The sequence below is a fragment of the Leptonotus elevatus genome, chromosome 18 (genome assembly GCF_054856555.1).
Source record: "Leptonotus elevatus isolate MCC_2025b chromosome 18, RoL_Lele_1.0, whole genome shotgun sequence".
NCBI classification, from domain to species: domain Eukaryota; kingdom Metazoa; phylum Chordata; class Actinopteri; order Syngnathiformes; family Syngnathidae; genus Leptonotus; species Leptonotus elevatus.
In genome coordinates this window covers 8,777,462-8,792,842 of record NC_141256.1, presented here as the reverse complement: position 1 = coordinate 8,792,842, position 15,381 = coordinate 8,777,462, and the positions used below count along the sequence as shown (strand labels likewise).

The 15,381-nt window shown below is 41.9% G+C and overlaps 1 protein-coding gene across 2 annotated transcripts in view; it reads right to left on the bottom strand.

The window, feature by feature from the left end:
• LOC147158468 (pleckstrin homology domain-containing family G member 1) overlaps positions 1-15,381 on the bottom strand; it is a 39,577-nt gene that overhangs the window by 10,225 nt on the left and 13,971 nt on the right. For both annotated transcript variants that reach the window (XM_086061706.1, XM_086061705.1), the window contains exons 2-5: positions 12,775-13,349; positions 7,619-7,719; positions 6,614-6,683; positions 2,198-2,244 (exon numbers count right to left, since the gene is read on the bottom strand). In XM_086061706.1, the coding sequence (XP_085917832.1) occupies positions 2,198-2,244; positions 6,614-6,683; positions 7,619-7,719; positions 12,775-13,200 (644 nt within the window). In that variant the 5' untranslated portion in view covers positions 13,201-13,349. The remainder of the gene's footprint in view (positions 1-2,197; positions 2,245-6,613; positions 6,684-7,618; positions 7,720-12,774; positions 13,350-15,381) is intronic.

The window sequence follows — 15,381 nt, the reverse complement described above, 5'->3', positions numbered from 1 at the left end:
TGCATATATTTGTGGAGACTGGGGTCACGTTTTTTTTTTTTACAATTTTAAAAATGTGCAGAACTTCCCAAGTTACTTTGTTAAAGATTAGATAGCTCTTGATATGAAAAGAGAAATATACTGAGCTGTCACCAATGTCTTACAAATGCAATTATGCCATCTAGTGGCAGAAAAATGAACAACACAAATCAATATCACACTCGTTTTTTTGACAGTACAGTACATATTTTTAATTTGAATGAAATGGAATTACTGTATCAATTATTTTAAAAAAAATGCAACCATACAAAATAACAAAAGTATGAAAACTTAGGAAAAAAATATTTTATTGTACATTTAGAACAGATATAAAATGTGCGATTAATCGCGAGTTAACTATTGAAGTCATGCGATTAATTATGATTAAAAAATTTAATCGCCTGACACCCCTACTTTTTACTGCTAAAAATGACTCAATGTGTCAAGTATCTCTTCAATGACTGACATGCAGATTAATCAATAAGGATTGTGGGATTAAACTGGGCCATCACCGTTTCCAGACTGCCAAATGAAGATTGAAAAAAAACAACCAATTAATTACTGATCAAAATGTAAAAGATTGTGTGGTAAAACCTTCCAATCATTTATGTGGCATGTGACCAACCAATGAAAATGGAACGTGTCCAATCACTGGTGTGCGCGTATCGATCGACATGTAACTGATACACGAAGGCCCGATGAGGGTTAAATACTGAAAGACCCTCACGAGTGGTCTAAAACCGTTTGTGTGTGAGCATTTCTGCACGTCTAAATTCCAGCGTAGCTCCGTACAGTCTCCACATTGTTCTTGGAGGAAACCCGACCTTGGAGATCGACATGACCTCGATACATCTGCAGCCGCGAGTGACCGTCACCCATACGTCTGTGTGTTCTTGTCCTAAACCGGGGTCACCAGCTGTGGTGTGGACATGCGGAAACGCCCCCCCACCCCCCACCCCCCACCCCACACACACACAAAAGACAGAAGCTACACAATGAGACAAAATAATAAGTGTGTTAATTGTTTGCAAGTATTATCATAAACCAGGAGAAATTGCAGCCTGAGGGCCAGGTGCGTCCCGAGTGCATCTCGGCATGAAGATCAGCTTCACGTTTCGAACTAAACAATCGCACATTGTCACGTTACTCACACCAGGCGTCCCCATAGGACCGCCCGCCCAGAGAAGAATAAAACATTTTGATAAGATAACAACAATAATACCCCCTTCTGTCAGCAACGTGCGCTATAAGTCTGTCAATAAGCAGTGAATGAAAGAATAAAAAAAATAAAAAAACGAGGCGGGAGGGGGGGGGGGGGGGTAGTGCGGCGGAGCCACCCCGAGGCGCAACAGACAACTAGGATTTGGCGAGGAGCTAACGCATTGATGCGGTGGAGTTATATGAGACGCTGGGAAGAAATGCGGAGATGAGATCAGGGCGACAGTGACAACGGGATCATGAGTAGAAAGGATGACAAATACACAGCGTGAGCTGTAAAAGCAAGACGCCACGTGAGGTTTCAGTGGAGTGAGTGTCGAAAGATGCGGTTCTCAAAAAAAAAACCGAGTGTGATATTGATTTGTGTTGTTCATTTTTCTGCCACTAGATGGCATAATTGCATTTGTAAGACATTGGTGACAGCTCAGTGCATTTTTCTTTTCATATTAAGCGCTATCTAATCTTTAACATGAAGTAACTTGTGATATTCTGCACATTTTTAAAATTGTAAAATACAACTTGACCCCAGTCTCCACAAATATATGCATTATTATTAAATTTATTACTGCTAGATTTTGTGACGTGTTTGCTGCGTTGCGACTGGAATTCCCGCAGTACATGCTTTCCAAGTAAGGTGCGGTCATTAATCGCCCGTTAAAAAAAAAAATTGTGGCGATAAAGGAACTTTAAATTAACGCACTAATTTTGACACACCTAATCAAAAGTACTACTGGTATTTGTACTTGGTATCGGTGTCATGACTACTCAGGAGTTGAGCACTCTGCTATCGGTCTGAAAAAAAGGGGTTTTAATAAATAACCTAATTATGTTATTATAATTCCAATGGGAATGCAGTTTCAATATGCAAACAAAAATGGAGTTTGATGTGTGACCCAGAATGTATTGTATTGAACCTTAGATGTTCCACTGCATTATAAGTTCACACAAACTATATTCTTACCTTGGGTAATTGGTGCAGTACTGGGTGTATATGTGGAATTCTTCACTCTGAAATTGAAACAGGGAAAATTAGATGTATGTCACAGGAAAACAATGTTCCTTAGTTATACTTAAATGGAGACTTACTACTAAAACAATTTGGCTCGTCTGCGTAATTTTCCTCATCAGCCTGTACTTAAAAATGTGAGCGAGGCACTTCACGCTCAAAATGCCGACGGTTCTCTTAAATCAGCCGCGAGTGCTAGGATTTAAAAGCTCTCCATTCGACTTCTCCGCCCCTTTAATTGAGACCTTTCTCACCTCCCATGCCGCCTTCGTCAACATCAAACGCACGTGAGACACGGCGTGACTTCATCGAAAAGCTGCCGCCAGTTTTCCTGGCAGCTCATCTGAATATCTCGCTTCACTTTTGGCATTTGAAATTTTTTACGACTGAACGGTTATGCTTTCGACACGACTAAACTAGTTTAGCTGCATAATCGTATTGAACATCCCATGTGGTAGGTATATGAAGATGCTGTTTGGCCTTGAAGGACGTCTGTCCAAGTTTCCTACGGGCTTGTCTGCCCATCCCGCTCCCTTGCCGCCCTTGAGATGAACCCCCCCACTGTTGCATAAGACACACTGAGGGGGGTAGGGGGGGAGGCTGCAGGATGCTGCCAGAGAACAGGAAGCGACATCATAAACACAGAAGATGATCAGATATCACTCAATGTCCAAACAGACGACATTGCGGACATCCAGTTACGTATACTTGTATTTTTGTCTTGGTAGGGAACTGCACGTTCACTTGAAGGACCTCAAGCCAGTAATTGAACAGCCTGAGATGCTCCATGGGAAAAAGGAGCTAAATTGAAGAGCAGAGGTCTCCTCCTCGTCTCCAGTAGTCTGCTACCACAGACCGGGCCCTAAACACAACCAGATGTGTCCGCCATGCAGTTTTGTTTGATGACACACACACACACACACACACACACACACACACACACACACACACACACACACACACACACACACACACACACACACACACACACACACACACACACACACACACACACACACACACACACACACACACACACACACACACACACACACACACGCAGCGCTAATACACACTTGCTGAGCTTTAGCGAATAGACCACAGGACATACAAACGTTTTGATAGAGTACTAATTTGTGCGGCGCATACGTATGGGAAAATGCAGACATACATGCATGCATGCATGCCATTAAATTCAACCGCACTTTTGTGTTTATGTCTTTATTTAAGATTGTTAAACAAAACTAATTATAGCTATACATTTTAAACGAACATGAATGACAGCTGTTTTTTTTGTTTTTTTTTCCCTGTGTAACCAGCAGAAAGGTTAACATTCTAATTGCAGCTATTTTTGTCGAAAGACAGCTTGTTGAATGATGAGAGCCATCTTTAAAAGGTAGCACACCTACACTTATTGGGATAATGGCGGTACCAAAAAGCTACATCATTTCAATTCAAATTTAAAGTTGTAGTAAGCCAGTCACAAACTAATAAAGTCAGACCAATAGAGCTAACAAAGTGTCGTGAATATGTTTGTTCACAACTCTGAAGATTAGCTTAACCTGGGGTTGCCATAGCAACAATCAAGACATTCCTCCTTTTAAAAACAATCACTCCATTCTCCCAATAAATTGCCTCAGAATCATCCATTTTCAGATAACAACAAGCTTGTACACAATTGTGAACGAGTGCTAGCACAAGTGGTCCTGGCTGATTTACTCGTTCACTGTGACCAGTGATTTAGGGGTTACCATAGAATCAGGGAACAAATAAAGAAACGGTCAGACAAGCCAGTAAACATTACATGTCTTGAAAACGTTTGCACAAGCCTCGCACACAATTCAGAACATTAGCACAAGCGCTAATGTCAACTGTCCTGGTTGTTCCGCTAACACAATAGTCTCCTAAAATAAAAAAAAGAGCCTCTAAATCATCAATTTCAGAGCATCCAAATTACAGTAAGGAATAACAAACAAAAACGATGAGTTCAGTTAAGTCATTAAACATATCAGGTCTTGAACAAGTTTATACAACAAGCACTACATACAATTCTGAATGTTAGCATTAGCGCTAACGCAAGGTGTCCTGGTTGGTCTACTTGCTCCTTATTGACAATTCCAAAATGACGTCACAGGTCAAAATGGCGGTCTTGTGCTGCGTTTGAAGTCGGATTTATCACATTCGGAGCGTCCCAAGTTCTGCTCTCAACGCGTTTGAGGCAAATGTAAACAATAAAGCAGTCATTCCAAATCACGTTGTGTCACGTGAACATCGTCTTGTATTTACATTTGCCTCGAACGCTTTGAGGGCGGAAATGACACAATCTGATTTGGATTCATCTGATTTCCCACTTTCCTCGAATGCAGCATTTTTCCTCGGTGAGGTGAAGCGTTGCTCTCTGCTCATTGAAAAGCATTGAACTTTGGATCTTTGTCATTTCATTTGTGAGGATTATTTTTGATTTGAAAATGTGATCAAATGTTGTCCGACCACCATAACAACAACACACTAACGGCCAATAAAGACATGGTCACGTTAAGTGCTGATTTTTAGTTCATCTGAACAATTTTTCTTGGCACACGCTTATCTCAACTTTGACGCTTTAGTCACAGAGAGGCCGTTTATCTTCACAACCATCTGCTTCATTCGAAGAGCGACTTCTAAATAAATCATGCGGTGAGATGAATTTGTTTTCGAAACGTAAGACCTCGGTAGATAGTGTATATACAAAAAGTAGCTGGATGTGTGAATGCAAACATGCTCATGTGGGGCGCGTTGCTTTGTTTACACTTCTGGCGGAAGTGGCGCTGCGAGCCTGCAGTCAAACCAGCCCCTGACAACAATAGCCAAAATGTTTGCGGACCGAGCCGGTGACGCAAAAGGGAAGAAGCTTGTTGCTCCTTCCACGGTCGGACTGGTGGCTCTGCGGCGGCGTATGCGACGGCCGCAGTCTTTAACGGCGCGTTTCAGGGGGAAATGCCGGAATGTGGCATCATGGGATGTAATGTGAGATTTTATGGGAAACAGTTGGAAGACGCATAAAAGCAAGAAAGACGTAAACAAAAACAGCAGAGTTGGACATGCTTCAGATTCCTGAGGACATTTTAGGCACAGGAATAACTGGAACATAAATCGCCTGTTTGTCGCGATCTGTCCAAAGTTTACATGTGCGAGAGCGTGTCAAAACGCAGGTGCTGCAACAGGCCGCAACAAGCAACTTTAACAGTGTGCCTGTTAGGAAAAGTCTGTCTGGGGGTGGAGAAGGTGATGAAACATACTCGATCTCGAACAGCACTCAACCGAAAGAACAAGCCACATTTGGATTGAGGTCAAATTGTACGCCTACTTAGATACACATCACGTGCAAACTATGTTGGACTTTTCACAAAGAAATTAGGGGAAACGTTTGCTTACACATAAGCCTATGCCCCCCCCCCCCACCCCCAACATGAATATTAAGAATATACACTGGAAGTTGCATGATGTAATTTGACTGAAACTGAATCCAGTGTTACAAATCATACAGCACATGACACTTGCTCCCAAAGTTAATGTTTTATTGTGACAATTAAGAGCATTTATTTAAAATCACATGACACTATCAAGGATCCTGTAATATTTTTAATTCATACATTTTTTTCCTCCTAAAATGTGTTTTTGTTTTGGATCTCATTAAAGAATCATTTAAATAATTAACTTATTCAGTGCCAAATAGCGTTGTTTAATGCTAACATAAGTGAAGCGCCATAAACTAACAAATAACATCTAGGCGGGCATACATTTATATATTGGACATTTGAACACAAATGTTGCAACAAGACAGAAACAATACCCAGTCCAAAAAAATAATATTACTACATCACAGTAGTTGCAAAATTGCTAATTTGAACCATTGAGCTTACTCGACTTGTTCATGGCTAATGGCATATTTATTTTTGAAAGTGTCATCTGACGCTGGAAGCTAGCATGCATTTAATCATTTCAGTGACATTTTAATGCATTTCCTGATATGGTAGTCAGTTGGTATACATGTATATCACTTAGCATAATGGCCATGGATATATTTGCAATGCACAGTCGAAGGTGGGATTCGAACCCGCGACCTCCTGGTAAATCTGGTTACTGGACAATGCATTTCACCAACAGGTGGTAATGATGATAAGTTGTATGTGTGGAAGTGGGCGTGGAAAGGGGCACTTAGAAAAATTGCAATGCCTGTCCCATTGAAAATGAATGGGGAAAAGTTGATATTTAACGTTAAATTGTGCCAATACTGTAAACAATGTAAAATGATACAATATATACCCCGGGGGGCGTGAACTTTTATAAAAATCACAACAACATATGAAGCATTCCCACAATTATTTTTACCTTTGATACGAAGCATTCAGCGATGGCCACGGGGTCTGCATTGCACTTTTCCAGGTCATAAAGCAAATCCCTGAAAACAAGCATGTGCCATTGATTGACGTGTCTGGCATGTTCCCATATCACACAATCGTAAAATCATGCTTTTCTTTATTGCTTCTGACTATTGTATCGGACTTGACAAGTCACACCGGGAATTAGGACTAAGGGCAGCTGCCTTTGAGAAACTTCCTTGAATTGAAACCCACAGCTCCTGTGCGTTCACAAAACCATCCCCTAATGGAAAAGGCCCACTGCTGAAGTTATTGTTTCATGTCTAAAGCATGAGGTCACGGCTTCAAACTGCTTTTAAGCTTCCTTTAACTGGCCCTTTTTTTTCCCTTTTTGCTGCACGACAGCTGACAAATGACTGGGTGGCAGGAAAAAAAGACAGCATGTTTATGTCCAAAGACCACCATGATGCACAACTATCCTTGGAACCTCACAAAAAACACAGTTTAGGGAAGTGTCACAAGGGGGGCAAGTATGCAGACTGGGGCGGACTAGAAACACGCGCAGGCGTCCGTCACTATTCCCAGAAATCAGCGATGGGGCTCGGTCCAGTTTCATGATCAGTTACTACAATTGTTGATAGATATAAGCTATTTAACATCTGCCTAGGTGACATTTGATCCAAGAAATATCATTTAATCTCCTAAGATTTAAGATTTTGGATGACTTGAACCTGAAGGATAACAGTGAGTACGTCTTTAAATATACTCATTTGAAAAAAATAAAATACAATAAAATAATAATAATAATAATTAAAACAATAATTTTTTTTAAATTTAAAAATAAGAATACAAAATAAAATTAAAATTAAATTATAAATAAATAAATTAATTAAAATTTTTGAAATATTTCAAATTTTACAAACAGATTAAAAATGTTTTTTATTTACTGATATAGTTCTTCTTACGATAATAAAATGTAAGAAAATTCAAGACAGTGCATGTTAAAAAGCCGTACCTGTTGAAGTGATAGATGTCCTGGATGTTGCCGAACAGAGAGCCTTTATCCTCGGAGCTCAAACCCAGCCGGGCCTGGTTGGTAATACTCTCCAAGTAGTCCTGCAAAGAAGAGAAGGAACAGATTAGTTTTGAAATTTTTATGCGGGTTCAGTAAAGTTCTTTTTAAACCATTTTCTGTATCGCTAATTTTGTTCAGGGTCACAAGAGGAGTCATTCACAGATGACTAAATAAAGCTAAATGGCCTGAACCACTACACTGGCAAGTTTCTTCAACCACTACTTTGACCCACCCTGTTCTTTAAAAGACATTAGGAATTCCTCTCAGCCACCTAATAATCTGAACCAAGTAATCAATTTTGCAATGTCGCCTGACTCCTAATCTAAAAATTCATGCAGTAAAAGTTTTCACATCTGGTGTTAATCATCCACTTGTCCCAGTTTTAAAGTCAGTCATGCCTCCTTCGCATTCACTTCAACCTTACGCAACCCAACACAGACGTCTCACAATAAATTAGGGATATTTAACACCAGTTTCAGAAAGAGAGACTTCAAGGGAATCGATGAATAAAGCTATCCCAGTGCGGCTGTGTTTTTATTTTTTTGTGTTTCATTTCCCGTCTTAGCCCGTGTTTTGCCATTACGCTTTATGTGCCGTTTTCCCCTCTGTAGCCTGTAATTAAAGTTAATAAAAATAAAGTCCATACAAATCAGAATCTGACAGGCGCTGCTGCTTCTTTTGGCAACATTGCCTTTCTTGCTCATCGCGCTCTCAATGACAGATGGGTTTCAGCGTTGATTGCATCTGTTGCTACAAGCAATTTAAGTAAAAAAAAAAGAAAAAAAGTTAATGTTGAAAGAATGTTTGAAACACGAGATCAAATTCACCCGTGCAAACACACAATGAGGAAAACGTCCTGCAGCTCTTTTTTGAATTTTTTTTTAGGTAGGGAAAAGTCATTAACGAGCTAAATTGTTTATTAAGATGCCAATAATCCTCATAACATCATGACTTGAACTAAACTGATCATTTCAGTAAGCAGTAAAATTTGTTCAAACAATGTCCACAGGGATTTTAGTGCAGATTTCAGCGCAAAAATAACAACACTGCATTAGCAAGCGATGCTAACAGATCAAGACCTTGATTTATTTTTGCATTAGACAGTGAATTTTAGCTGGTAATGTTAGTTATAAAATCATATTTTTAGCGTGAACCACTTTCCATAAGCACTACTCACAACTTAAACAGTATCTTTAGCATAGATGCTAATGCTAAAGCGGACACATTTTGAGAGTATTCCGAGTTGGTCCACCAAAAACATTAACCGGCTTTACTAGTCTGCTCATTACAAGTCAATGTATGATAATGATACTCAAAGAAGTTACATTTAGATGAACCCAATGGATAAAGTTGCTCTTTTTATGAACCGCGTTGACGCTAGCTACTTGTGCTACTACTGTCAGTAGTAACACAGTATGAACTAAAAACATGATGATTAAAAATAGACAGCGCCATAAAAACAGGGAGGCTAAAGTAAAAAAATAAATGAAATTACATTCTTATTTTTTCTCTTTTTTCTTTGTTGTCCAGACTTTATGGACACCTTGTATAATATACAGTATCATGATTTTTTTTTTAGCCAAACCGCTAGGTGTCTTTCCCAGTCACAAGATAACTATTTACCAAGCAAAAACTAAACATTTCAAAAGAAAATTTGACCATTTTAGTAATATTTTGCTTTGAGGTTGTCATTCCTAAAATCCAGTTTATGCAAGTCAATCGAGAGGTCACTTCAGTGGGAGTCATGTCAAGATTTTGTTCGTTGTCGGAGGTTATGTGTAAGGTGATGCTCTATTAGTCAAGGGGTTGTGGATGTGACCTGGCTTGACCTCCTCACTCAACGCGTTCGCCCCCAGCTTGACTGAGCTCAAGAATGGGCAGCTTAAACACGTGCACCTCTCTGAAGGTACACGCCCTGCAAAGCATCAGACGCAACATGTACTAACTTGATGCTCTCTGGAGTTAACCATTAACCTGCTCAAGTGCACACTCGTTTCCAACCCAAACACTTTACTCTGCACTGTAGGAAGTCATTACTCTTAACAATTCCCAGTGTAAACAGTGAAAATGTCACAGGTGATTTCTAAACTTCAATAGGCCTCACAATGTGTTTTATGTGCCATAGTGCAAAAAAATAAAATAAAAAAAATTATTATAGGTTTATCATGGATGACTGATTGGCGTCATTACAGACGCTAATCGTGTTAGCTGAGGAAGTGCTGACCCGGCAAAATTGTATCCTGCTTGCTAAAGATGCATTCATAATACCTGCCAAAGTCAAAGGTTGTAGTTTTTTTTTTTTTCTGTGCAAACGGTTGTACATGTAATGGCAGGGATGAAGGTGACTCAGCAATTTCTCAGTTTCAGAAGAGGCATAATGGCTTCTCTTGCCCATCCCTAATGGATACCACACTGCACAACTGAGACCAAACACTACCGGTACCAAAACAAGCGCCATGGAACTGGCCTCGTGAACTCGAAAAGACATGATCACATTCTACAGTCAAGTGACCAATTTGCCAGCAAGGGCAGAAAAAAAGCTTATGCTAAAACAATGCCTAGCTTGGAGTCTCAACAGACGGTTGATTGCAGGCAATGGAAGGCTCTTTTTTTTACCTAGCTAGCTGTTGCATCAGCTCCTTCTGATCTTACCTTAAGTAATTCCACCAAGTGAGAAGAACTTTGCTAGCTAGCAACAACTCAAGCTTTGGTGGCAGCAACATCATTCAGTGACAATGTTTTGTTGCCAGGAGATCTGGTAATTTTTTTTGCTTTGGAGTTAGTTTCAGAGGCAGGAGGGTGCCTGTGTAAAACAAAGTCACCAGAATGGGGATGTGACATTTAAAACCAGAAATGCACGTCCCCTGTCATTTTGTGTTGAAAGCAGTTGTCGCTGCCTGATAATTTATCTGTTATGTGGTGGGGAGGCGACCTTGCATGTTCCCTGCTTTGGGGGTAGTATCAGAATCTGGAAAAGGTGGAAAAACAACAGATTTACTTATACTGATCAAAAGCATAATATTTTCTTTTTAGAAACTGTGAGATAGGAAACTACAGGCCCACATGACAGTTTGCTTGCAGCAAGGGTATAACCATCGCACCCCTGCTGAGAGATCTGAGCCCATGGGAGTCTGGGTAAATATTTGTCTGAAGCCTGTCGCACCCTCTTCGCTTACAGGAAGCAGCATGGATTCGGGGATTATGGAAGAGGGGTTGCAATAATGCAGGCTTTGGTGACCATCAGGGAATGTTAGTGTTGCTACTGATACAATTAAGCCCTCACTGGAACTGTCATTTAAGAGACAAGAATGTGCATATATTCTTACAGCATGTTCCGCTAAAGAATGGACTGCCATTTAAAGTGGTAGTCCAAGGGTGGGTGGTCCGGTAATGTGGACTAGTGGTGGTCTGCAGGCAGTAGAGGGTGATTAACTGCAGCTCTTAAGCCCCTCTTCTGTGTTTTCTTAACCTGCTGTAGACACTCTTATCTCAGAGCTAAATCCCTCTTCCTAGCCTCCTGTCGAGTTGTGCCTTTTCCTCACCTCTGCATCCGAAAAGGACGGGAGGGAAGGAAGAAGGAGCACGGGAAGGCGGAACATCAATCAGAAGTGTGACGCCGAAAGTTCTATGCCACTACGCATCCCGTCCTCTGGGAATTGGCAGTTCCTGTTAAGATTTTGACAACAGGCAACCTACTGGACTGTCTATAAAACTGGGCATTCACTGTCAGTGTGAGAATCAAAACAGTTTCTCTTCTGGTTTTGAGAGGATCAACTCATTTTAAAATCCCATCGATTACAAGCCTTGTCAGACATTGTTTGCCGTTTCTGAGGAGAAGCGATTGCCAGATTCCGATCAGCTGAACTTCTGAGATGCAATGGTAAGGATTTTCACAGTTTATTTGTGCACAGCATGCACAAATCATACTATTCTCTGTGTGAAAAGGGACCAGTGTAGAATGGGAGGTTGAGGTTAACCATGGAATTTCAAGGCATCAGGTATCAGGAAATAGAAAACCGGGATTGGGATGTGAAGATTAAATCTCATGACTCAATTCTCTTGGGCTGTTTGTTGAAAGTAATCGTCATTGTCTTATGATTCTGACGGGCCAACTCTGTGGTAAAGGGCGTCAGTCCAAGGCACAAAAGATAAGTGAAGAATGTTCTTTAGTTGTTATCTTTGTTTTAATCATTGAGATTCCATAAATTAATACGCCGCAGTTTTGATGTGTTTGGCACTTGGCTAGGGAGACCAGACATCCTGGTTCCGGACAGTCCCGATTTTGATATAGATGCATACAGCACATCAAGAATATCAACACAAATCATTGTTGGCCCAGGACTGAAGTTGTCCATGAGGACATGGAGGTGGGAAAAGGGCTTACCAAAACATTTAATGCTACTATCACTTCAATCAAAAATGGTTAACAGACATGAAAAAAAACATGCATCACATCTGTTCAAAACATTTGAGAGCAGGAAAGGGGCAATAACAAATGAGGAAGGATCAAGAAAGGTGAGCCAACTACCACAGACTATCCAAACCAAAGTCTCCAAATCTCTGAAAGGAGGCAAACAAAATCCATTCAGCTCCGAGCGGGACTTTAAAAAAAATAGCCCATTTGTCTAAATATGTGTGTGTACAGTGTGTGTGTGTGGGCACGATTTCAATGTGCGCCTGTTCCTGTAGTACAAAGGCACCGGTGTCGTGTAACTCAACCGAACCTGTAGGCTGCGAGCACAGGTGACCCTATTATGTTGAAAGTTTCTGACAGACAAGTGGCAGAGAATGTGTATGTGTGTGTAGGCGTGTGTATTTGTGTGTCACGTGTGTGATGAAATGCACAATGTCTGTGTGTCTTATCAGCTGATTCAAAGACCCCCACTCTTCAGAAGGACAAAGTCGACCACCTACTGGACTGAAACATTTACAACCGTCACTTTGAACTTAAGCTACCTTGACCTAAGTGAGGTTCAAACAAGTCACAGTTGAGAGGTGCTGGGTTTGAATCTTGGCTTGTATGTTGTCCCCGTGCTTGTGTGACTACCAGGTACCCTCTACAAACAATATACAAAAGGGAAGTAAGTGTTTCTTACCTCCACAATGCTTCTCAGGTCCTGGACGTAGGTTCTCTCTGTGTCCAATATCTCCTGAACCACACGGTCCACATACGTCCTGGGTCCTTGCACCTGACCGATCCGTTGCATGCCCCTGTCGAGACCCAGCTCCGCTTCCGAGTGATCCGTCGGTGTCTGTTCAGCGCCCTTCCTGCCTGGCTGCCTTCCTGTTTCCATCCCTCCATCATCTCTGGGGTTGTCCTCGCCGCATCCCAGTTGCCGGGCGGGAACCAGTTCCAAACGTATAGCCCCGGAGTCCTGATCCGAGTTCACGGGGTTACAGTGGGGTGTGTGGACAAGGGTGGAGCGGCTGCCCAGTGAGCAGTGACTGTCCCGGGAGGAAGCGGAGGAAGAAGTGGAGCTATAGCTGACGGGCCTTTCGATGCTGTCGTGAGAGGAGTCCATGCTGTGGGCCGAGCAGTAGCGCAAGGAGGCGTAACTGAAGGCCGTGTTGCGGAGGCAACGGGTGGGGATGTCGCTGGAGCTCAGGACTGGGCCAGAGTCCGGGACTTCAGGTACAGGTGGCAACGCATCAGGCAGATAGCTGTAGTCGTCTGTAGGGAAAAAATGAGAATCATTCAGGTGATAAGAGTTGAAAGCTCAAATATTGCACTACATTAAAACCCAAAACAAAAGCACGTTCATATTCATTACAGACGCGATCTGCTTACCAAGGTAATTCCTTACATTCCAGCTGACCACGGGCAAGCTGAGCAGCCGCCAAACGAGAAGCGCTAACTGTCATGGTTTTCCTTGAGACGCCACTGAAAGAATTCTATCAGGACGAGCCAACAGTCACCACCGTGCCAAGAAAGATAATACACTCATTAAAAGGAATGTAGAGCATTTAGATGAAGAGATGTATTAAGATACAGTCTAAATCTGCGCGCTCGCCCAAGGCAATGAATGGAAGGCCCTTTTCCACGAGGACAGGCAGGTTTGTGTTTGTGGCGATTTCACATTAGGACGGTGCCAAACTGGCTCACAGCCTCATGTCTGTGGATGGAGCCGTTGAGATGGGATCACCAACTGCCAGAGTCCCGCAGTCAAGCCAGCTCAAGTGAAAGCAGTCATGAAATGAATCAGATCAAGCGCCCCCCCCCCCCCTCCCCCCCAACTACCCCAACCCCTCTTCAAAGTTCTCCCTGAAGTTTTATGAGGCCCTTCTCTGTGAAAGGGTCAGCATTGAGTGGAAAACAGAAGGGATGTCCAATGATTGATAAATCATGATGTGTCAGTTGATCACAATGTTGATAGTGAAAATAGATCTGGCTACTAGTGCTGCATGCAAGACCAGAGCAACTGAGACCAATACATTATCGAGACCGAGACAAGACCGAGACTTTTGGAGGTCGAGACCGAGACAAGGCCGAGACTTTTGAAGGTCGAGACCGAGACAAGGCAGAGCCTCTTGGAGGTCGAGACCGACACAAGACCAAGACTTTTGGAGGTCGAGACCAAGGCAAGTAGTCTCAAGTTGTCTTGAGACCAAGACCGATTTCGAGAACTACAAAACTACTGGCTACACATTAAAATCCAATGGATTCTTCCAAGTTCACAGGCTGCAGTACATAACCTCAAAACCACGGATAGTATGTTGGGACCATGACAAACCAAGAATCCCTTGTAGGGTTCATTCTATCCATCCATTTTCCGAACCACTTATTCTAGATGACAAAAAAAAGAAGAAGAAAACTGATCGTATCTTCGGGAAACCCTGCGCTTAACTACCTACCTAACTAATTAACCATCAATCAGAATGCCCAATTTTCCTCCACATTGGGGCTCACTTCAACCCCACAGGTCCAATATTCCAGTAACACACCAACATGCGATGCCCTTTGCACCGCCCTCTACCTGCCAAGCATCTGAGGGCTTCTCACATCAAAGTCACCGAGATCACAGTCACCTTCAAAAAAAAAAAAAGAAAGAAAGAAAGAAAAGAAACATGAAACGGCAAACGGCAAACGGAGCGCAGCCTCAAAAGAAACCGAGTGTACACACACACACACTCTCTCACCTTTCTAGTAGGTAGCTCACAGGGCTCTGTGCCGCACTGACACCTCTTTCAAGCACGCTCTGGCAACCGTCCTGCTTGCTGAGTATCACGGGTTGGAGTGATAGTAGCAACTGCTCAAACTACTGCTCAGCCAAATGACAAGCTTGAAGCAAAACTGCTGACATTGTGAAGTTGCTACGGAAAATGCGTCAGATATTTTTAGACAGATTTTCCACTATCAACTGCATATTAAGGACTTTTTAACAAAGTTTTTTGATTAAAACCAGCATTGTAGATTAATCGGTTGATCACTCGAGGCATCAAAAGGGTTTCTTTTACAGCACGATGTCTTAAGAGTCAACATTTGTTTTGATTAGAGCAGAGTGAGTACAAACAAGTGTTGTAGAATTTTGTATAAAATATTCAGAGCATTTTCTTTTCTTCACATTTCTGTAGTGTTGTTTAGTAGAGACAACAACAACTGAGACCAAGACTATATTGAGACCAGAGAGTATCGAGCCCGAGATTAGACCAAGACTTTTGGATACAAATATGCTTTTTCCTGATCTTTCTTTTGGTAGGTTCCA